The sequence below is a fragment of the Cydia pomonella genome, chromosome 5 (genome assembly GCF_033807575.1).
Source record: "Cydia pomonella isolate Wapato2018A chromosome 5, ilCydPomo1, whole genome shotgun sequence".
Lineage (NCBI taxonomy): Eukaryota > Metazoa > Arthropoda > Insecta > Lepidoptera > Tortricidae > Cydia > Cydia pomonella.
Window position 1 is genome coordinate 811,918 of NC_084707.1, and position 24,927 is coordinate 836,844.

Consider the following 24,927-nt stretch of genomic DNA (forward strand, 5'->3'; position numbering starts at 1 on the left):
CGCGCTGAAGCGTTGGACAAATCTGGTGTTGAACTTTTGCCTTTTCCAACGCTCACGTCGTTCAATATCAGCGTTCTAATGTTTGAAGATTTGCCGGCACTAGTTAAGCATTTGGAATATACTGTTTTACTTGAGAGACCGTTCAACCCCGCCTGGATTTCATTTGACTAATAGTTTGTTGTGCCGTCGTTGAAGGACGGAAATACCGTAGTGGCAGTGAAAAGAATTTAAGTAGAGTAGAGGACTGATGTATGTTTTCTAGTTGAGTACTCCTTGGGGACTAACAATGGTTATTTTTAGGTAGCAAAGTTGTTTACTTGCCGTTATTGAGATGAGAGCTAACTTTGTTTACCTGACGCATCAATTTTTTCCTCTTATCTCCAACATATACATCCAATCTAGCCTTTGTCATTGTTTGTGTTTCTGTAGTTATACAGTGTGTAAAGTTAATACGGACGAATTTTTAAACGGGGGTTAACATAGGACCTAATAATAATATTGAGATAAATTTTGCTTAGAAATACTTCTACTAACGTTAAGGGTCGTGACCTGGCTTTGGTATTACTTTCTCTCTTATGATCTCTCGCCATCTGTTTCTGTCTCTGGCGGTGTGGAGATCTATATGAACTGTGGAGTCAAGAGCGGTGCGGAACTGATCAGACCAACGTTTGGACTGCGTCCGCATCCAGGCCTTTTCCCATTTTCTTTGCCGGTCACAGTAAGCTTTTCGAGGTTGCCGCCGTCTTTTCTACGAATATGACCGAAGTATTTAAGGACTCTGCGTAGACATTCGGATGACAGCCGCGACGAGATGTTGAGTTCTCGCAATATGGAGCCGTTGGTCCGAAATGCTGTCCAGTACTACAGTAACTGTGCAAATATTTTTAATAATATAATAATAATTAATTTTAATGTGATCTGTAGGGTTTATAGTTTTAAGATATATTGTTATAATAGGTATGTTAGTTTTAAGGTATTTATTTATGGGCCTCTAGTTGCCTGAAATAAAGATTTTCATTCATTCATTCAATAACTAGCTTAAATCTAAAAAAGATACTTGAGGCATTGTGCCAATGGCGGTATTCCCTTGTTGGTTCGCAATGCTGATAATAATAAACCACATAATATGCAATAGAAAAATGAATATATTATTACAAATATAATTGACCGAAGCGTTAGCAAAGGACTCCATTTTGTCTCTGACAATCTGCTTTCGTAAGTCCGGATGTTCTCCTCTACAGGTTGCAATTCCCAACCAATTCTCGTAAAATTTTGTAAGCACGTTCAGTAGTTACTTAGATTTTATGAGTCGTTTCGTTTTTATTTATGTTCAACATGGTAGAAATTGGCATAAAGAATTTAAGTCCCAATAGCGTTTATGGCACATAAGACCATGAGTACGCTGTGATAATGAATGAAAGAAGTAGATAAGTATTTTTTTTGTTTTTTACATGTGTGTGTAAACTTATCAATTTTATCGCGAGGTCTATAGCACACATAGCCACTAGTTAATATACTCGTACTACTACATAATTTACGCATACATATTAATATATTACAATGGATATTACTCATACTGTTGTTTCAACCAATTTTAATGCAGCAAACTCTAATTAATTCAGACAAAGGCACAAATAACGCTGACGATGACCTTTTGAATACTGGCCATTGACGAAATACAACAGAATATACAAATAATTTCCATTTTTAAATAAACATTTTCAAACAACAAAGTAGCTCTGGTTTTTATCAGCGTCCTTTTGATCGCTGAAGCGATTCAATCACAGTCAATATTTTCTTTTAATTTCTGGCGACTTGTTTGGTTAAAAAGGCTTTTCACCTCTGAATACCTTACTTTGAAGATAATTTTAGATATAAATTATTGAACTTGAATGTTGAAATCGGGCTACCAGCAAATATAAATGATGTTTTCAATAATATCGATGGAAAATTTTGCTTCAGCGCAAAAATATAAAAAGATTTTTATTAAGTTAATAGTGATATAAAAACTCGAAAAATAGAAAACGATTTTATTTTTGACTTAGGTAGTGGAACATTCTTTTTCTTCTACCTAGCGTAATCCGGGCCGTTGCCAGGGTCCGCTTTCCTACTTGCTTTCCCCCACTTTGTGATCCTGGGCGTCCTCTCGTGTGAGCCCGTTTACGCTCATATCAACTTTCACGATATCGTCCAGCCTTCGCTTTTTTTGTCATCTACCTCAGTGCAACTAGTTTCTAGTAGAGTCTTGTATGCTGCATTTGCACTAGATGTACAATGATGCGTAGCGAGAGGAGCTAATAGAATCACTTCATTCACCTATCCGAGCTCAGCGCACCTAGCTCTAGTGGACAATGTTATTTATTTATTTATTTTATTTATTCACCAACTTACATTTACAGTTAAACCAGACATGCAAGTTATGGGTTACATACATACTTAAAACTAATTAGACTAAGCTTATCACTAGATTTAATTAATATTAATAGTTGTGGGTGTAGATATCGACTCTAAGTAGCGGGCTGCTGTGGCTAGGAATCTCGGTTCTGTCTGTGAGAATATGTCAAGAGTGGGATTATGGAAAACAATATTATTAATATGGTTGAGTGCAACATATAGAGGACTACTGACTAATGTCATTGTGCTGGTATTGGGAATTACGAACAGAGGTGTAATTCGTGGCCGGAGAGTAGCTCTAACAAATGGTGAAGGTACCTTAAAATGCACATATTGCAGTAGCAATGGATTAAATATTAATCCACGTATTAACCTAAAAAAGTATTTTACCGTTGTGAGCTGCCTACGTACTTCAAGGCTTTGATATGAGACCATTCCTAATAGAAACGGCGTGGGATACATGTAGGGATAGTACCCATGTGTTTTCCAGTAGAGATACCTGATAAATGATTTTTGAATTTTTTCAAGAAGAAGAATATACTTTTTTTCGTGCGGGTTCCATACAATGCAGTTAGTATCCAGAAGGCTACGTACAAATGCATTATATAATAACGTAATGACATGATGAATGTTAAAGTGTTTTGACTGACGAACAACAAAGCCAAGCGATTTTCTTGATCTATTGCAAATTTGAAGTATATGTTGACCAAACGATATTTCAGAATCAAAAAATGTGCCAAGATCACGCATACATTTAACACTTTGCAGGGTTTCACCATTCAATGTATAAGAACGATACGTAGTGTGTGACGTCTTTGAGTAGGTCATGGCTGCACATTTATTTGTATTTAAATGTAAACTATTACGTACACCCCATTGGTAAACGTTATCAATATCTGTTTGGAGCTTGATGATGTCAGATTGGTCGTGTATAGGCAAAGCAAGCTTGACATCATCAGCAAACATCAGAATTAACGAATGCTTAATACAATCCGGGAGATCATTTATAGTTATTAAAAATAAAAGTGGCCCAAGACTGCTTCCTTGACCTATACCAGAGGAGACTGAGTATGTTTCGGATTTGGCTGCGTTGTATACGACATATTGTTTGCGTTCTGAGAGATAGTTGGCGAAGAACTGTAACAGTATTTCTGAAAAACCTGACTTGGCCATTTTTTGCAATAAGACATCACAATCAATCCTGTCAAAAGCCTTGCGAAAATCTAAGTATATTACGTCGACTTGTTTTCTGTCGTCCAAATAGTGGGCTGTGTACGTTACAATATTGAGGAGGTTATATTGGTCCTTAATAAACACATCCCTCGCTCGGCATCCTGGTGACCTAATATCTGGTGAAAACGCAGCCTTTCCGTTAAAACGCAAATGGGCATTTTTTTGAATATTGTTCTATAATTCTTTATTAACTTCTTGTATCTGTCAAATCTACTTTCAATACAAAAATAAATGGTGGATTATTAATTTTATTGTTATTTCATTGTACACATAGAACGTTAAATTCAAAATAAATTGTGTGAATAATAATGATTTCCACTTACTACTGGAGCCAATTCTAATTTAAGAATTAATTGTGATTTTGTATTGCGTTGAAAATTTGACTTTACAACTCGTTTAATTCATCAAAAAATCGTAAAGCTATTTTGTTTATGAATTTCATTCCCAATAGAATTCCACCAAAATTGTTAATAACGCAAACAACCATGATCAACGTCCGACCATTAGCAACCAAATTACTGTTATTTGGACGCTTGTAATTAATTAATTACGCCCAATTAGAGTATCTCATAACCGGTGTTTTACTAATGGGCCTGAAATCAATTAATGAAGTATTAAATGAGCGTAAATCAATCTAAGAATCAGAAAAATTCATTACATCCTGTGGACTTTATGTCTTTTGTAGTAAGGTTTAAATTTGGTTTTCGGTGGAAAAAGGAAAAAGTGGACAAGGAAAATGTTGTCGATGGCGAGCGAGCAATTAGTCGGTCAATTTTGGACATATAATCGATAGCCCGAAGAATCAAGTGGATATTCTTAGCTTCAATTACTTGTTTGAGTTACATTATGAACGACACTTTGATGATCAGCATTCTTTGTATATACTTTTACCTGCCTGCGGTTGCCTTGCGGCTATTTATGGGTGGTTCATGCGCGTTGATTAGATGGTGATGACAATGATGACAATTAGATGAGCCTGATTTTAATAAATGCATACTCTTAATTTGGATCTCTTGCCAGTAATGAAAAATCGGCTATGCTTTTTCACTATAAAGTCTTTTAATTTAGACGTGGAGAACATTTTGAGTAAAATAATCTTTTTTTAAAGAAACAAGTCCATAGAACAGTCTTTCTATAATTTTTTGCTTCACGAGCAATTCTACTTCACCAAATGTTGAGCTAACAAAGCTTGAAGTCAAAGTTTGAAATATTATTTTCAAAGAACATGCATCTTCAAGTAGTCACTTGAAGATTTCTCTCCATATCTCCAGGATCCCATTATCCAATTCTGACATAATGACATTAATCAACTGTAACGACGTGTGAATCCCAACAAAACAAAATAAAATCTGTCCCGCCGTCTGCCAGAAGTCGGAGAAAAGTAATTGAGACTCCTCCCTTTTAAAGGTGGTGAATTAGTAGTAATTATTTCGCAAATCTTACCGGCGAACATATCAGGATGTATGGAGCGGAACTGATGATGTCGTGGAGCCGCGCCTGGCCTGTGAAGCTGCGGGATAAGATGAAGCCAAAGCGCCATTTTGTGGCCTCTGTAGTGGCTTTTTACACGGAGTTTTGTACCTAGAACAAAAATTCTCATTTTAAATCTTATCTGTACTTCTGTAGTAACTTTTAAACTTTTTATACTCTATGCGAAGTTTGGTACCTAGAAAAATGATTGTCATTTAGAAAAAAACTTTATAAAAAAAATCGGAATGAAAGTCTTTTAGAACTGCCGGTCTTGGCCTAGGGTTATCTTCTGAAAACTTGCCTACTTTGAATTTAGACGGCGTGTAATGCAACAAAGGGGCTTTTTGTGTTTAAATGAGTACCTACATACATATCAGAAAAAGGTGGGCTACTGTAGGTATGCAACTTTAAAGAAGTTTTACATAAATCTTGTTTTACTTTTCCATACATTCAAATAATGTATATGACAGTCGTTATAAACGATTTTTTTGGCAACACCTATTCTTTTTGAATAATTATTTTGTTTCCACTACCCAAAGGTTGTTTGGAAGTGATCGCACTTTAGCGATCAGACCGCCTGTTGTCTGCCTCTAACATTAATCAATTGTATCTATTTATTATAAATTGATACTTTTGTATGTACGTTAGCATTGTTAGCAAGCAGCAGCGATCTAAGAAGTAAGGAAGGGTTTCTATCTAGTCAAACTATCCTCAAGCCCGAGGTATTTAGAAGGGTTTTCTATAAATTCAAAATGTTCTTACTTATACTCAAATACTGCTGCGAATTCAGCTCATATCTCGGCCAGGACACTGCCCCCTCATGATGATCACTCGGCGTCGGATCCCCTGTCTTTGCAAAAGCCGCCAGTAACGCCACAGCGGACTCTGATACTCCTACGTCTCCCCGGGAGTAGTTTCGGGGGGAATATGGCATCCCACCGACAAGGGGGAGACCGAGGAAGTATGGGAGGGTTTCGCTGCTTGTGCTGCCAAGGCGCTGGAAGAAAAGGTTGAATCAGTTTGTGCCTGGGAAGCTCTGAACATATATGTTAATGCGATGCGATGAAAAGCTTAATTTCGGAAAGCCCACTTGTATTTAGTCCATTTCATTGGAATTTAAGCATATGAGGCAAACCAATTAAAGGGTTTGTAGTTAGCTGAAATCTACATGTGGGATTGAACTATATAACTGACTGAAGACGAGATGCACTTTATCAGAAACAAAGGATTTTGAAATTTCAAAATACAGGGTTTCTGTTCCATTCCAGGGATATGGTCATAGCTACTGATGCCTGAGATTGAATAGTTCATTACTTTCATTTCATTTAATCATTGATTTGTGTGTACAAAAAGAACTTATGATTATTATGTTATGTTTCAACACAACCCGCTAAGGGCACTGCAATAAACTTACAAACTAATCAAATACTTAACCTAATAACACTATTTAATATATATGTATCTAGCGGCCGGTCGTAAGAGTGACAGAGCGATCGACACGAATAAATACTAAACATTACCTCCAGAATCCAAATATTCGCTTACAGAGTAGAATAGAAGTCTACGATGAATGCCTTTAAACTTTTTAGGAATTTATTATCATTTAGCTCATTTTTTATGGGATTAGGTAGTTTATTATAAATTCTAATTGACATTGGGTAGGGACCATTTTTATGAATTACTAATTTAGACGTGGTTTGGATCAAATTATTTTTGAAACTGGATTCGAATCGTCGGGGCATATCTCCCTATACTGAATGTTGGAAGCCTAGGTAACCTAATAGAATTACTTAGTACTTACTCGTAGATCTAACACAGCTTTACTTTCGATGTTTACATAACTATAGTTCATGTCATCCACGATGACGCGCAGATTTGTCAAATCTAACCTTTAATAACATGACATTACGAGTCAAGGCACAAGTCTTCATGAATGATACGATCTATACATTCGTAGACTTTAAAGAAAAGAGGTAGTAATAAACATTGTTTACTTAGAGAGATACCTGTGGATACTCAGCATCTTTACTCTGATGCGTAAAATGCGCAAAGAATGTCCTTGCCCCTCTTCTTGCGTGCAACTGTGCTACCCTTAACGCCGGAGCAGCAACTGCGGCATCGCTTAGAGATTCCAACGTAGCGTCTCTAATGTTGATTGGATGCTGTATAGGCTTCTCCCAATCTGTGTATTCGTTACGGATGGCGGCGAAGATCTCATTGCGATGATAGCGGTAGACGTTGCGGACGTAGGTGCGGAGGATTCGGTTTCTGAGGAAAGTATTGCATACAAAAAGCTGAGTATAAATAGTACCTACGGACAGAAACATTCTATTGACTTCGTATAATATGCAAACACTAGTTTAATTTCAAAGTATCATTTTGTTTAGTCTCAACTTCAGTAACGATTTTTGATTTCAAAAGAAAATACGATTACCTCATAAAAAATTATAGTGGTAGGCTGTAGCAGAAGTGGGTAAGTGGGCCAGGCATCCAATATATGGTCTCACTCCAAGAACGTATCACTAGCGTGTAGGGCCCTGGTGGGGGCCTGGTTGCCGTCTTTAGAGGGGACTGAGGGGGCCCAGCCGGCGAGGAAGTCTTTTGAAGGTATTTAAGAAGTAAGAAACATTTTATCGCACAGAAGAAATTCTCACCTATGATCCTCCTCAAATCCATGCCTTATATCATCTTCACTAAAAAACTGATAGCTCTCAGTAGTCGACACCACCACCGCCAGCGCGCAGTCCAAGAACGCATCACTAGCGTGTAGGGCCCTAGTGGGTGCCTGGTTGCCGTCTTTAGAGGGGACTGAGGGGGCCCAGCCGGCGAGGAAGCGGGCGCGTGGGGCCTCGACTGCTAGGAGCGCAGCGAGGGGACGAGCGCGGATGCAGGTTACCAGCCTAGAGATAACATAGTTTATCTATTTATTTTTTATTGTATTTCAGTCACATTAGGGTGGTGCAATTATTTTTAGCACTCAACCAACTTTTTGGGAACCTAATTACATACAATATCTTGCAATAGCAATCTATTGCAAGGTATCCAATGAACTTAAGGTAAAAAGTGTTACTGTGTTTAAGCAGAATTTGCAAAAGTGTTTTATTTTTATAAAGGAAGGACTACAGCGCACATTTTAATGCCTTAAATACTCCAAACTTCAAAATTAACAATATTAACATGTCAATTAGTCGAGAGATGGGTCACACTCAGCTATTAGCTGCATGTGTATCTTGTGGACATGCCTACCCAAAGTTAAATTTTCTGTTTAAGGTATTCCTTTCCTGTTAATTTACGTGATAAAATAATTATATAAACACCCAAACTGTTGATCTCCACATAAGTGGCGAGTTTTGTTTCAAACGGTGGATGACCCAGTTGTTAGTCCGGATCAAGTTCGGGTTCAACTAGTTTTGTATTTTCCGGCTCAAGACTCAGATCCGACGGATATTTTTGTATAAGTAATTAGAAAGTGGATTAAACATAAAAATTTAAAAAAATGTCTGCGTTTTTAAAATGATTTGATTTTAACACGCTGCTTACGGGCGAGGAAAATAATGAATAACAATTATTAACGCCCTAAGGATATTAAAGTGTTGAACCTATTTATGTAAATTCTTTGGATAGAGTTCCAGGGAATTGCTTCACCGACAATGGTCCAGCACATAAATACATAATGATGATAAGAATGTTACTAACTTTAGGGAGTTGAAAGACATGAATCTTACCAGTGTTCTGTAGAGGACTCCTCAGGAACACATCGGAGCGCTTGCGCTGTATGTTCTCTGGCTAGTGATGCGTCCGGAGCCAGCGCTGCCGGACTTAACGCTGAACCACTCAGTAGCAGCACTCGGGATATTAACCCTGTTTCAATCAAAATGATCGTTTGCTAGATCTGCATAAAAGGACCCATTTATATGAAACTTGGATAGCATATTCAAAAGAAAAAAAACCAAGGGTTCCGATGTCCAGGGCTGGAATCAAACTTAAACTTTCACTGTCCATGTCACGGTAAAGTTAACAATTCAGATTGGGACAGTAAACGTATAAATGATGTATTATTTGTCGGATTGACGTTCAGAAGATCTGTTACTTTCAAATCTATCTACATATATGAAAGTAATTATGTGTAATTATTTAAATTGTAACTTCACGAGTTCAAGAAAAAAATTACTTGGTTAAGCACAAAGGCAATTGAGTAATTACCAACTCGTGCTAAATAAAAGGTTACACCAGAGCTATCGGCTGCAATCTTCGTTAGAATTGACTTGATGGTTCCTCAAACATCTATCATTCTTACCCTTAGTGTCTGGTAACATGAGTAATGCATTAGCCAACGCAGCGCCCGCCGAATGACCAGTTAACGTGACCCTCTTCGGGTCTCCCCCGAACGCAGCAACGTTCCGCCGGACCCATTGCAACGCTGCCGCAACGTCGAGCAACGCCGCACCGCCCGCTCGGTGTACCTCGTCTGAAGACCCCGTAGTTAAATAACCTGTAAAGAAGAACCAGGCCTTAAGGCTTAAACTAGATATGATTGTTTCTAACGAGCAGTGTCACTAATTAAAAGAAAACTCATCATATGGATTTGCAGGCGTCCATAGGCTACGGAGACTGCTTACCATCAGGCGGGCCGTATGATTGTTTGCCACCGACGAGTATAAAAAAATAGGTTCGAAGCACAATTTTTTAACATGACAACTCTGAAGGTGCGCTAAAACATTCTTCATGATAAACTGAATATTCGAGCAAATGTCCCTGAATGTAAGTTATTTTTAGCGAACCACTCTCTTAGATTAGAAGCCTTCAAAAGTTCCTTGACCTTACACCTTACATAGGTACGTGGGTCGACTTGTGTTTGTCACAATAGATGGTAGAGTTTCTATCATATCCTTATTTTGTATGATTTCCTCAATTCGGGGGATATTATTAGTCTTCACGTTAGACGATTTTATTAAGTCATAAGCAATGTTTAGCGATGGCATCTAGTTATTTCCACTCTTGAATACTTACCTAATAGTCCTATCCTATAGTTGACAGTAACGACGAGTAGATGCGCCCGCGCGGCCAGCACAGACCCGTCCAGCGTGTTGGGCGAGCCCCACTCGTGGGACGGGGCTCCAACCCACACCACCACAGCGTATGGCGCCTCCACGCCACGCGCGCCTGCCAAAATGTAATATTGGTTAACAATACAGCCTAGAGTAAGATAACCTTTATTTCCTCATTAACATAGTTACATTTATTAAAAAGAGGATACGAGTACATTAAATGAATAAAATTAAATTATGACTAAAATAAAACGACTAAAACTAAACCTACCTAGAAAAAAATATACCTAAAACAAACCCTGGCCTCTTGGCAGGCTGCCCATCACGCAGGCAGCATTAATAGAGTAATATGTGATATGAATACAATATGTGGCAATCTCATTATATAATTAAATTCATTATTATGAATTTAATGATGCCACTCCCTCCATTTTATTCCGTTCAAGTTGATGCAAAGTTAGCTATAGGGAGGTTTTCGTCGTTGTTGATTTCAAATAGTCTACAGGGAAAAACGAAAATAGATTTTTTTTATCTCCTTAGAGACATACCCTCGAAGATCACTCTTCCATATTCGTCCGTTCAAGAAGCAGAACGAGATTTTCGTTTTTTGCTGCAGACTCTCAGACTGTATTGGTGCTAGAAATGTATATTACTCAGGACATGGAGGTTAAAATGGACATTTTCTCAAACTTATAATGAAATGTTGACATGACTTACTTCAAATTAGGTCCGGAAATACTACATATCAGGCGCGATGAGTGAAGATGATATGTAAAGGAATTTCATACAGCCTTAGGCCTGTAAGGCAACCTTCTTTTGTTTTTAAACGTCAAATTATGGCACGTCTTGGCATTCAACCATAAAAAACCTATAAGCAAAATTCTGCCATTATGTTTTTTTCTTTTTTGTGTTTGTTAAATATTATTTCGAGGGTTCAAAGGGGAACAAAAATTTCATTATTTTTGCGCTACGACGCACGGTTATTATTTCATTGCAAGTTTGAGAAAAGCACTATACAAATCTCTGCAAGAAACGGGGTTGCCAGCCGCGTATCCCTATTCGACCTCGCTACGCTCGGCCGTCTATATCTACTTGGCCTGCAACCCTTCGTTTCCCCACCTCTATAGTAATGTACTATTACTGAGAAATGCTGCAGATTACACTACTGCAAAAATATATACACTTATCAAAGTCATGGATATTACATTTGACATAGCAATGCTTTACTGCCATTTTATCTACAATTAGTTTTTATAAAAAGGCACTGCAGACTACACTGCTGCAAAAATAGATACACTTATCAAAGACATGGATGTAAAATTTAACATAGCAATGCTTTTCTGCTATGTTGTCTAAATTTAGTTTTTATAAAAAGACACTGAATAAATAGTACTTGCTCTCGACTTTAAAAGAAAATCACTCTTTTCCAAGAACAACTTGTCTTATAGCTCCCGAAACTTTGTCTTAAAAATATTGCATTTAATAGTATAACAGTCCGACTTTTCAAGTCGCAACGTACGACTACTTAGTACGTTTCAAGTTCGTCAGTAATAAAACCTCCAAGTTTGCAGAAAAACTTCTTGAGTAACGATAAATGCAAGTTTCAAACAATAGTAAGAATTTTTAGTCAAAAACTGGGATTCATCTTTCCCCTTTACTTTGCATCTGAAGTCATCATTCTTTAATTTTGAAGAAAATTATGTTAATGTTTAATAACATACACTGGATTTATATACAATTATATCCATTATTTGCCTTCTTTCCAGGCCGATAGCCTGCTTCGCTATGTAGTGATCAGAAATCACTAGAAGAAAATAATGAACGCCTATAATAAAATAGAATACCTGAGTGATAAAAGATGCTCGTACAAGACTTCCGGAGGTCTAATGTAGATAAGAAAAGATTGGACAATAACTTGGGTGCTATATCAGTACCTAGTTAGTATATAACCCTTTACGACCGGTTCGATATAATCCTGCAAATTACTTTTAAAAAATCCTGCCCACAAGTAAATTGTCTTTTCGAGCTCAGACCTATTCCGATCGAATCTGCAGACATTAGCGACACGTTTCAGTACTAAATACCGCAGGTCTGTAGGATCAGTCTGTCGCGAGACTGCTTTGAAGATGGTGGCATTTTTTGATGGGAGTAGTGGCACACGTAAGTTCTTAATTTTGTATAATTTTGGTATCAAACTTGTTATTTAATACTTAATTATTACTGTAAAAGAGTTATGTGTGTTTATTTAGCACAAATTAGAGTAACAATAAGTTATTAAGGGGAAACTACATGCTCGTAAAAAAAAAGTGCACGAATTTGTGGGTTCGGCTGTAGCCCGTAAATCGATGGTCATAACTATTTGCAAGTTTTTGTCTATCCGGCTTCTGCGCAGAAAATCAAATCAGAAGAGATAGTCATATGTTTGATAGTTTTATAACACTTTTCGTTTTATAATGTTAGGTTTGTGTTTTTTTTAAGCGTCCATTAAAAGGCAAAAAATTCCTTGAAATTTTGTGCAATAATGATACGAGTATATTACATATTGAGGAATTATACGATGACCTCGAAGAATTCCCTTATTCGCTTTTTGAATGGATTGAAAACGAAATCAAAGAATCAACGACGAATACGATGGATTGACGAGCTTCGCTAAGTTAGGTCGTGGAATATAGAATTTGTGCTTAGTTATAAAGTAGCTAAAACCAAGTTTGGCTCTGATATGAGGTATGTCACTGGGGTTAGATCCAGCTGTTATTTTACACATAACTTGAAGTGATAATATAAACAGCTACTTTAGGACGCCAAAGTAGTTGTTTATATCATCATATAATCTTTACAAATATATAACTTATGGAAGAACTCAACGCGGTTTACACAGCATGGGTAGAGTAATGGTGAATCGAATTCCTGACAGATCGAGTTTAACATTCAAAGGCGACAATGCTATGAGATATACCTAAAGAGAGTCTGCTGATGGTGACAGACCCAGTGTCACTAGTTAGGAGGAAAGACAACAAATATGTTTTCCTACTGTCTAACTGCTCGGGAACGATCAGCATTAAGGTTGTCAAGAGATGGGAGATAAAGATTCGGTCATACGTGCATGTTACAGCTTCAGAAATAGTTATAAACTAATAAACCCATGGGAGGCGTTGATATACCTTTTTTTAAACAAGGAGATGGACACTGAAACTAAATTCTTTCTTTTTTTTACATGTGAATGAATCAATATTCATTTTATGGATATTAGCTTGGTGAGTGCATGAAATGGAGGGCATACTAAATTGATTGTGATGCCATAGGCCGTCCTAGGTGCGAAATACTGGATTTACTCGATTTTCGCTTCAAAATCTTAGAAATGTTGGATAAACTACCAAGAAAATGACGTAGTGAAGCATGTCTGAGACGACTCAGATCACTCAGAAGTGATGTTTCAGATGATGATACAATTTGACGATACCAAATCTCCAAGAGCCCGCCAATTTCAGACTGCTTCAGACTGCTTCAGCAGGGCTATTACTCGTTGTATTAAATGCAACGTGTTCGTTACACGTCAAAATAATTTTTCAAGCATTTCCTTTGGATGTAGTTGAATTGAGAGTACTTAACAATTGTTGATTATTGTTTTTAATCATTATTTAATCGTTAAGATGTTGATTCTTAAAGAAAATTGTGATAATCATGCTAAATTGAATACTGATTACTTTTGCTATGTACATGTGCAGCATGTGTATGCTTTATTCTGTAAAATGTTGCGTTTTAGTCATACTATTTTACAAAACTAAATGAATTTGCACGTTCGTGCATTTCCAGATAGTTCCTGAACGTCACTTTCGTGCACGCGATTTTTTTTATGATAAAGGACACTAGGATTTTTATAAACATTTTATACGCGTATTTTATAACAATTGAAAACGGTTCACATACATTTTTTATGAATCTTTGCAAAATATTTTTCCCGGCCGTAAAGGGATAAAGCTCTCTTCTGACAGCCTTAGTAATCATTATAGAAGCAAGATGTATCTGGGCTATAAGAAATATGTTTTGGGTTTTCTTAATATACTTACTCCATAGGTACCTCCGACACGAGACTTCTCCACATTTCTTGGTACTGAGCTTCTTTTTGCCTATTGTTACTTATATATGTACTAATTAGTTTCGAAGAGTGTTGCAAGAGTAAAGTTTTTAATCTTCGTTTTGTCAAGATGACCAAGCCAATTGGAATCAGTAAGCTTTTGTATCCTCTATGACTAAGATTCGTCACGTAAAATTTTCCGATTCTTAAGGCCTCTCCATATTCCATACTGTCTTTGCGGCTCAAAATTAATTAAATAGAGATTCTAAATGTACTCACCGCTACCGGGCACATAGATGTTGAGGTAGAGGCAGTCTTCGCTCTGGTTGGCTAGCAGCGGCAGCGTGGCCTTCAGTTCGTTGTATGTGCCTAGCGGCATCTTTGATAGCGCTGCGGTCCTGGTAACAGAGAATGTCTATTTTACTATGAAGAGGAAGAAAGAATTGGCTTTTGGGCATTAATGTCTTAGAATGGCAACCATGGACATGAACAAGGAAGCGCCCTGTATGGCAGCCTTCGAAAAGGGGTTCCACTCCGTAAAGGTGACATTTTAATTGCAACAGCATTACTGTGCAACGTTGTCGCAACAATATCAACTATCTAGGACAACACTGCGCTTAAATGAAATTAGAATTTTGGATTGAGTCGTTAGAAGCTGCGCAAGACCACACATTGAAGTACCTAATCGATGAAGGAGGCCTCCCGTTCAGAAAAGCAGAGAGCTCGTGCTAGGATTGTAGTTTACAGACTTACAAGGCTTAAGTAAGTGGCAGTGAATGGGATATGGCTTTCTAAGTACATGACCATTCAATATGTTTACCTATTGTAAATTTGCTATCAATTATTTGCACGTTCTTTTTACAAAAATATCCATAGACAAACATTTAAATAAAAATAATAAAAGTTCCTCTTCGTTAACTAAAGATTGTCTCAATAAAATACATGATGTATTCTAAGAAAAATATTTTTGTCTCCAATGACCTAATTTGCTTCACAAAAGACCCTTTAATAAGCCAGTTCTTGTTCGACGAAAACGATCTTCAAACAAATAAGTTCCGTCTGTTTCTATTATAGACTATTAAGAACTCCTAAGAACCATTCGTGCCTATTAAATTCAACGTCTTCTGAAGTCTATTAGAACTACCGTTATCAAGTTTGTTGAGAACTTTTAACAGGGTGGCCGATTCTGTATGAATAAACCTTATTTTTCATCTCATTTTGATAGGACTATCATTATAATCATGTCATTATTGGTGGAGAAATATCCATTTGTCAGTATTTGACAGCCTGATACGACACGTCGTTGAGTTGAGAGACCTTAAAATTGACATTTGAATGGCAACTGCAGCTGCATTACTGTTGCTGTGGCCTTGAAATAGGCGCTGTCAATATAAATAGGGAGTATTACTGCAATGTTCTGCCGCCAGAGTGCAGCACTAGGACCTTTCGTAAACCATAGAGTAACTTATACATACTGTGCCTTAAACTGTTTTTGACAAGCTTTCACAGATAATAAAATATGACATTGATGCATCAAGGCAACGTAGACTACATGAAACCTGGATGGCAGTTGTACGAAAAGACATGAAGGATGGAAACTTATGACCAGAGACGACCCAGGACCGATCGGCCTGACTATGTATGATTAGAAGGGCCGAGCCCTAAGTAAATGGGAAGTTAGAGGTAGGCCCGGTAGGCACTTTCTCTCTCCATTCTTCATCGCTCGAATATGCGAGTGATGGAGAGGTTAGATAACGAAATTTCTATTTTCTTGTTTCGCAGTAGAACCTCAGATTGTGATAGATTGTGGTAGTGGCGCACCCTACGCAGTGAAACTTCGCGTATTATTCCCGATTGCTTACATAAAATAAGGCGCATCGAACGTTGGAATCGTGAAGGTATTGCGGCGGCGAATGACACTCATTTTATCGAGGAAATTGACAATTACAGCGGACATGTTATGTGCCTGACATACCTCTTTCACTTCCTTCACTTTCATGACATTCCTCATACACGCTCGTCGATTTTAGGTACTCTTGACCTGGCCTTTCTTCAGAATTTCCCCGATTTGATCAGAGAAAGTCCACCGAGGTCTACCCCTTCCAGCTCCCTCTTCTACTTCTCCCTTATACACTCTCTTTGTTAACCTTCTTTCACTCTGGTATGTCAGAATCGTAGCAAGTGGAAATCCGTGGTATCTGCCTACCCCTCCGGGAAATAGGCGTGATTATATCTATGTTTGTATGTATGTACGTATGTGCCGCAGCACTAATGCCGCCACAGTAATGCCATCCGAACGGCTTCTTGAGCCATGTCATCGCATCTCACGCGCGTCAATAAGTGCGAGCGAAATGCCATATAAGATGACTCCTAACGCCGTTAACGCTGATTGGTGCTCACAGTCAAGCTCGTATCAAAGAAAGAGGCAAACCGTATAATTTTTTTTAAACAGAATAGGCCTGGGGGCACACCATGTTGCGGACCATGCGTCGCGAAAGTTGGCATGATTTAATATGTTCTTGTAACTTTGGAATAGCCTATTCATGGGCATTTTCCGTGGTTTTCCTAATTTATTGGACGATTGGGACAAATGTGGGGAACTTAGTGGGATTGCTTTTCATGTTTAAAAGCGTAGCGTTATCGCTTATCACATTTCATCTTCACTTTAAAAACATTCTAAAAAAGGGCGTTTGTAGCATGAAAGCAACCTATATCAAAGATTAGTTTTTTATACCCGTGGTGCCCAACCCCGTCCCCTGGACTTATCCTGTGAGTTTGCGAGTCACTTAGTCAATGTCTTGGTGAGTGACCAAGGGGGTGAGTGACCAATGAGTAACTCGATGAGTGAGTGACGGGATGAAAAAAGTAACCGTTGAGTGGCCAATCGAGTGACTGTCAGATTGGACAGTGAATGAAAGAATGAGTGACTATGTGAGTAACCACGTGAGTGGCCAAGAGTAACTTATGAACGGTCTGATGAGTAACTGACGTACTTGTTGGATATGTCGGGCGCGCGCTGCGGACAGACGGGCGCGAAAGCGTCGGCGAGCCGGGTGCCAGGCCAGGCGGGCGCCAGCGGCGGGGGAGCCATTCGTAGTGGTGCCCCCGCGTATGGCACCCCACGGAACACTTCCACGGGCTCCAGGCGCCGCGAGGCAGGCTCCACGATGATGCCGCGGATGGCGCCTGGAACAAAGGTACTGTTAATCCCCTTAGGTACTAAATAAAAACTACATTTTACTCCCTTTTCCTTATCTCACACATTGCAGACACAGTGCATATCTGTATTACCATAGTACATATATGTGATAGGCCAGGCAATTAATGCTCAAAAAATGTTATAGAGGGAAATGCTTGGAACACAATTTTTGACTTCATAACTTTGTTTGGACTAGTTGGAAGGTGAACATATCAAAAGTCCCCGACCGTAACCCTTAAGCCTAGGGGGTGAGGGGGGTTTGCAGCTGCCATTTTTCGGTTTGTCGATTATATCTCGTAAACTATGCGTCTTAGCGACATGACCACTTTTACATAATGAAACTTGATTAAATTTTTTACAAGTTTTATTAAGTCAATTTTTTCGGTATCTTGTACAGTTTTGAGATATCCTCTTGAAAGTTTATTTAGAGCTCTCAATTTTATCTTGATATTTACACCAGTGAAGCTGCCCGGCCGTGTTTGGTATCGTTTTGCTGAATTCATTCATGGTATCACATTGACACCATTCCGAAGTAAATACATTGACTTGTGTGTGTTTTATGGAATATTTGTTTGTCATATTCTTCTAATTCTGTAACATTTTGTGACGAATAAGTAAAATAATAAACTCTACCGTATACATTTCAGTTCCTTCACACCGCTGTCCGTAAACTTCCTGAATTTATTTACATATCTTTCCCAAAGTATATACAAGACGCGCCTACAACGTTCTCATGCATAATACTTTGCGAAATTAATTCTAATCTACGAACGAGCTATATTACACTTAAAAGCGATTAAAACGAGTAACTTTGTATTTAGTTATCCATAAGAATTGATTTTCATTGCTCATTAGTATATTATTCTTATTTAAGTTGGGGCAAGCCTTTTCACACACGGACTGTCAATTTTAGACTCCGTAAACTCTTCATGGTTATCATGAATAGGCAATTACTTGTAAAATGCTATCCTACACAATCAATATATGTAATTATGTACTCAAATGGTCATATTGCGTTCTATAGAATTGAAAAGAGCAGGCACGTTCTTAATATCTACTACACCATTGTATTTGCCCTGACCAGTGTCATATTTATAAGAGTTCTTGCCAAAATTCATAAATATTTGTTAAATATTAGATGAATACCTTGTTAACCTCTTATCCCTTATGTCTGTCTTGACCGAATGTTTATTTATCAGTGTACATTTTTTGTCCATATGTCGCAGGAAAATTGTAAGAATCCGCCGTTTTCAAACGGCGTCGTCATTTTACAAATGTTTTCACTGAATAAGTATGAGTGAGATACATTCTGAGTTATTTTAAGCAGTCGCTAGCGAATATGTCTGTCATTAGACTTAAATCGACCGGGATATAAACCGTGATTACCTTTTATATTGTTATTATTGAGCTTCCGATATTGCGACGCAGTTACATGCACCTTGTTCACGGTACCCGCCCGCTATCTCCAGTTACCCGCGAACAAGATGACGCGTGTGGCAGTATAAGTCAGCAGATTGGGATGGATTGCGTGAATTCTACGCGTCGTACCCGTGGAGGCAGCTCTGTTTCACATCAGAAGATCCTGACTCCTGCGCAGCCAATGTCGCCGAGACAATACTGATGGGAATGGATTGTTTCATTCCCAACTCAGTAATAGCTGCGGGAGCGAAGAGACGTCCTTGGTTTAATCGGCCCTGTAAAGAAGCTACAGTTCGCAAGCAAGCCGCTTACAGGGCTTGGACCAAGGCCGTAGCTAATAAGGATCCGAACGTTTCTGATGTGAAACGCAAATTAAACGCTGCCTCGAGGTCCAGTAAGAGAGCCATTGCCAGGGCTAAATACGATTTCGTCGGCAGAATTGGTGAGAAACTAGCGGGCTACCCCACTGGGAGTCGCGCGTTCTGGTCGCTTGCCAAAGCTGCCGAGGGAAATTTTTGTCAGTCGTCCTTACCACCACTGCGGAAAGCTGATGGTGATCTGGCCCATAGTGCAAAGGAGAAAGCCGATCTTCTTGGTACTCTCTTTGCCTCAAACTCGAGCCTGAGCGACGACGGTAGCGCCGTGCCGCCCACCATCCCGCGGTGCGTATACTCCATGCCAGAGATCTCATTCACGCAGAGGGATATTCGGCGGGAGTTGCTGTCGCTGGACGTTCATAAGTCGAGCGGGCCAGACGGCATACCAGCGATTGTACTTAAGCAGTGTGCTCCTGAGTTGTGTCCCGTGTTGGCGCGCCTTTTCACACTCTCTAGCAAGAAACGGCATGTTCCATCTTCGTGGAAGACGGCCCTTGTGCACCCTGTGCCTAAAAAGGGCGACAGATCGGACCCATCGAATTACAGGCCTATCGCTATTACCTCTCTTCTCTCAAAGGTCATGGAGCGTATAATTAACGCAAAGCTCCTGAGATACCTAGAAGAACACGACCTGATCAGCGACCGCCAGTATGGTTTCCGCCACGGTCGCTCGACTGGTGATCTTCTAGTGTATCTCACACACCGCTGGGCTTCGGCCATTGAGAGTCAAGGTGAGGCATTGGCAGTTAGCCTAGATATAGCGAAGGCGTTCGATCGGGTCTGGCATAGGGGTCTCCTATCGAAGTTACCATCTTATGGACTGCCGGAGGGACTATGCAAATGGATCGCTAGCTTTTTGTCCGGCAGACGCATACGAGCCGTAGTAGACGGAAGCTGCTCCGATAGCATGGACATTAACGCTGGCGTTCCGCAAGGTTCTGTGCTATCCCCAACGCTGTTTTTGCTGCACATCAATGACATGTTGAGGTAGATGTGAGCGTAAAGGAAACACAGCAGTTCAGTCGACGGTCCGTTTATTACTGGTGGATACAAAAGGGGGCGCGGGGAGCGACACCGCGCCCGCGTCGGTTTGCATGCATATACTACATTTCTCCCACACTAATCTTGAAACCTAGTAACAAACAAATAATTAATATTAATAATAATAAGTAGGCATATTATTTTCCTACTCCTAAACTTTATAGTTAATGTCTTTTCTTGGACGCAGCAGACGTCTTGATGAGGACTCTGCGAGAGCGGTTGACTCAGCGGTCTCTTGCACAGGTGCGTCGACCGCGCTCGGCAGCTGCACCGGCGTCCCCGGCGCGGAGCCGCTCGGGGAGGCCGGCGGGGAGCCTCCGTCACCAACGCAATCTGCCCACATTTCCTCCTCCGCGCGTGTCTCCCGAGTCACCTCGGAGGCTAACTCACCAGACCCATTATCCTTATTAATAAGAGATCCTTCGGGTAAACTTGAACAATTCATTGAGGGTTCAGACACTAGCGGGCTGGGAAGTGAAGGCAATTGGGTAGGTGTATCCAGGTCCTCTAAATCACTCATAGTAGTGATACTATCATTAGGACCTTTATACTTTAACAATTGGTCTATGTGGCGTACACAATAAGAATTATATTTATACATAAATATTTTAAACATTTTATTGCCAACCCTTTCCTTTATGACACCTAACTGCCAACTTTCTTTTCGAGCACTGTACCACCGAACCCAAACTTTGTCCCCTAAGTCGAAACAACGACGATGTTCCGGCGCAGGTGTTTGCGCGTGCTTATTATTATTAGCATGAGGTAAAATTAAATCAAGACGCGACCTCAAATTTCTTCCAAACATTAGTTCGGCGGGGGTCGTTCCTGTAGTACAGTGCGCGGTATTTCTGTAAGTAAACAAATACTCATACAAGGCGTCAATCATTTTTTGGTGAGACATATTCTCATTCAAAATACATTTAATCATACGTTTGCAGTTTTTTACTGTATTCTCCGCCTGACCATTACTATTTGGATGGTATACAGGAGAATTCATGTACTTAATTCCATTGTTAGAACAAAAAAGTCTAAACTCGGCGCAATTTATCTTGACATCATTGTCTGAAACTAATACATTCGGTATACCGAAATACGAAAATAAATTTGTCAACTTAGAAATAAGTGCTTGCGTAGAGGTACCATTATTCATATGTAAACAATCTAGCCACTTGCTAAACGCATCGACCACGACCAGATATACCCGTTGCCCCACCGTCATGTAATCAAAATGAACACGGTTCCAAACTCCAGACGGCCGCGGCCAGCTCGCTGGCGCCTCGCGCGGCGGTTTGGCGCGTAACGAAATGCAGGTGGCGCACGCGCCGATACAGCGCTCGATATCCGCGTCGATCCCCGGCCACCACATCCGAGTTCGAGCATTACTCTTCATTTTAACGATACCTAGATGCGTACTATGGAGTTCTTTCAACATGCGCTCCCTAAGTATCATTGGAATGACGACCCTATGTCCCCGTAATAAGATCCCACCTTCCAGTTGTAGGTCCGATTTGCATAGGAAATAAGGTCTAATTTGATCGCATACTATTTTACGCGGCCAACCATTATGCATGTACTTTATAACCGTCTTTAATACGGTATCGTTTCCTGTGGCTTGAATTATTTCGTCGCACGTTACCGCCGGTGATATTGCATTCATAAAATGCAGGGAGTTAAAAGTATCAAACTGGTTATCGCTATCACAATAAGTCTCTGATAAGGGAGCGCGGGAAAAATAATCTGCAACTAAATTATTTTCACTGGAGATGTATTGTACGACGTAGTTGTACGCGGACAAAATAATGGCATATCTTTGTAATCTTAAGGCGGTTGTAATAGAAATACCAGTTTTATTGTTAAAAATCGATAGGAGCGGTCGATGATCAGTTTTTAGAATGAACGGCTCACTACGACCGTACAGATATTGATGAAACTTTTTTACCGCAAATATAATTGCCGTCGCTTCTTTCTCTATTTGGCTGTAATTGCGTTCACTACTTGTTAGTGACCTGGAAGTAAATGCAAGCGGCCGCTCCAGACCCTCAGCATCACGAGTCGACAGAACTGCGCCAAGGCCGGCGGGGCCAGCGTCAGCCGCTAGAACCAGCTGAGCTTCGGGGTCGAAGTGCGCGAGCGCGCGCTCTGAGGCCAGCTCGCGCTGCACCTGTCGCACGGCGCGGCGTTGCCGCTCGCCCCACTCCCACTCTGCTCCCGACCGTAGTAATTCATGCAGCGGACTTAACACACTAGACGCGTTTGGAATGAAATTCCTGTAATAGTTAACCATGCCTAAAAAACGTTTAACCTCCGTTATATTTTTAGGTTCCGGTGCATTAATTACTGCTTTTACCTTTTGCGCGCTGGATTGAAGCCCTTCTTTACTTATCGTGTAACCTAAATAAGTAACACTATTTTTGAAAAACTCACACTTTTCTTTCTGCAGACGGAGACCCGCTTTGTCAAGCCTACTCAGTACTTCCCGTAACCTGCTAAGGTGGACAACTTTGTTGGGACCTGTAACACATATGTCGTCCAGCCAGCAACTTACACCCTCTATGCCGGCAAGCAACGTCTCCATGGCTTTTTGAAAAATAGCCGGGGCATTCGCTAAGCCATATACGAGACGAGTATACTTAAATAACCCCTTCGGCGTGTTTATTGTGGTGAGCTCCTGGGACGCATCGCTTAAAACAAATTGATTGTATGCGTTCTTCAAATCTATTTTACTATAGTGCTCGCCGCCGCCCAGCTTTGCGAATACTTCCTCTATACGCGGAAGCGGATACTTGTCAATCACTAAGTCCTTATTCAGGGTAACTGAAAAATCCCCCGCGATTCTTACTTTACCGTTCTCTTTAAGCACTGGTACAATTGGAGTGGCGTATAAGGAATGGTTGACGGGTACTAAAATACCTAAACCTACCAATCTATCTAGTTCAGCTTCTACTTTTCCTTTAAGGGCAAAGGGTATTGGTCGTGGCTTAAAAAATTTGGGGCTAGCTTTATTATTTAATATTAAAGTGACTTTAAACTTATTAAATGCACCTAGCTCGTCACGCCACAGGTTAGGGTATTGCTCTAACAAAAGATCAACATCCTTATCTTCACTTATTTTATTTATTCTCGCAGTGAAATATATATCAAAGGCGGCCATAAAATCGCGGCCCAATAAACCGGGACCCCCATCTTTGACAACAAAAATGCTGATGCACTTGGTGCTATTGTTAAAAGTAGCTTCAATATCAAACACTCCTAAGGGTGCGATTTTATGACCGTTATAAAAGCACATACGGACATTACAAGGCAATAATTTGTATTTATGAAACTTATCATAATATAAAGAGTCTGATATGACGCAGGTACCCGAACCGGAATCTAGTTCCATAGTGACAAGATTATCGCCTAACTTGACCTCAACTTCAATAGGTTTTATTGAAACGTACCTTAATCTATAGTTTTGGCACTCCACACAGCACGATGCCTCATCCGAAGTGTCAGTATTTTGCTGCACTATATTATTGATTCGCGACAACTTGCCCTTACACACTTTTTTCAAATGTCCAACTAAACCGCACTTTTGACATTTGTAACCTTTATACTTGCACTGCTCCGCATCATGATTTTTCATGCCGCACACGGTGCACTTGCGAACCTCTCGTCCGCGGTCGGTGGCGGGCTTTGTCCCGCTCACCCGGTACACCGGTTCCTCCTTCACGAGCGCCGCCGCCGTTGACTCCGTGGCGGTCGCTCGGGCATGGCGCGCACTCGCCGCCTGCTGTGCTACTTCCAAAGCCTTCGCAAACGAAAGCGTGGTAGCGTCCTGCTCGAATAAGCGATCACGTTCGCGGCCTACGTTCATGCCTAGCACAAAACGATTGACTAGGAGCATGTCCAATGCACTGCCGAACTCGCAGTGCACGGCTAGTCCGCGCACTCGCGCCGCCCATCCCTCGACACTTTCTCCCGTTGTCCTTCTCGCCTCGGAAAACTTCTCCCTGTCGGCGAAGGTACACCTTTTCGGCGAAAAATGCTTGTTCAGCACTTCGACTAAAGCGTCAAACGCAACCTCCTCTACTTTCATCGGATGCACGAGATCCGTAGCCAGACGGTAAGTCTCATCCGATAGATGAGTGAGTAATAACGGGGCCTTCTTGGCATCCTCAACTGAATTTAAAATAATATACTGCTGCAGCCTTCCAAGAAATATCTTCCACTCTTGAGAATTATGGTCAAAAACTGTAAGACTTCCGATACAAGCCATAATAAATGGTTGTTTTTTTTTTTCCACGCGCGGGTAGATTCGTCGCCAGTGAGGTAGATGTGAGCGTAAAGGAAACACAGCAGTTCAGTCGACGGTCCGTTTATTACTGGTGGATACAAAAGGGGGCGCGGGGAGCGACACCGCGCCCGCGTCGGTTTGCATGCATATACTACACATGTTGTCTAACGACGACATTCATTGCTATGCGGACGACAGTACTGGGGATGCCTATTACACAGGCCGTGCCAATATCCCTCGTTCTGTGGTGCTGGAGAGTCGTGAAAAGCTTGTGTCGGACATTGAGAGCACTCTATCCAGAGTTTCGGTGTGGGGTCTGGACAATCTAGTCCGATTCAACCCCACCAAGACACAAGTTTGCGCGTTTACCGCTAAGAAAACCCCATTTACTG

The 24,927-nt window shown here is 40.3% G+C and overlaps 2 protein-coding genes across 2 annotated transcripts in view; both read right to left on the reverse strand.

The window, feature by feature from the left end:
* The window catches only part of LOC133518387 (neuroligin-1-like), a 327,316-nt gene that overhangs the window by 51,280 nt on the left and 251,109 nt on the right, over positions 1-24,927 (reverse strand). The window contains exons 3-11 of the mRNA XM_061852061.1: positions 17,214-17,406; positions 14,500-14,618; positions 10,108-10,260; positions 9,395-9,589; positions 8,823-8,958; positions 7,752-7,997; positions 7,104-7,365; positions 5,860-6,094; positions 5,071-5,208 (exon numbers count right to left, since the gene is read on the reverse strand). Of these exons, the coding sequence (XP_061708045.1) occupies positions 5,071-5,208; positions 5,860-6,094; positions 7,104-7,365; positions 7,752-7,997; positions 8,823-8,958; positions 9,395-9,589; positions 10,108-10,260; positions 14,500-14,618; positions 17,214-17,406 (1,677 nt within the window). The remainder of the gene's footprint in view (positions 1-5,070; positions 5,209-5,859; positions 6,095-7,103; positions 7,366-7,751; positions 7,998-8,822; positions 8,959-9,394; positions 9,590-10,107; positions 10,261-14,499; positions 14,619-17,213; positions 17,407-24,927) is intronic.
* Positions 20,204-24,688, reverse strand: LOC133518394 (uncharacterized). Its single transcript, XM_061852070.1, has 2 exons — positions 23,700-24,688; positions 20,204-20,347 (listed from the first exon to the last, which is right to left on the reverse strand). Exons 1-2 carry the CDS (start codon positions 24,515-24,517, stop codon positions 20,335-20,337), a joined length of 831 nt encoding a protein of 276 aa, XP_061708054.1. The 5' UTR covers positions 24,518-24,688; the 3' UTR covers positions 20,204-20,334.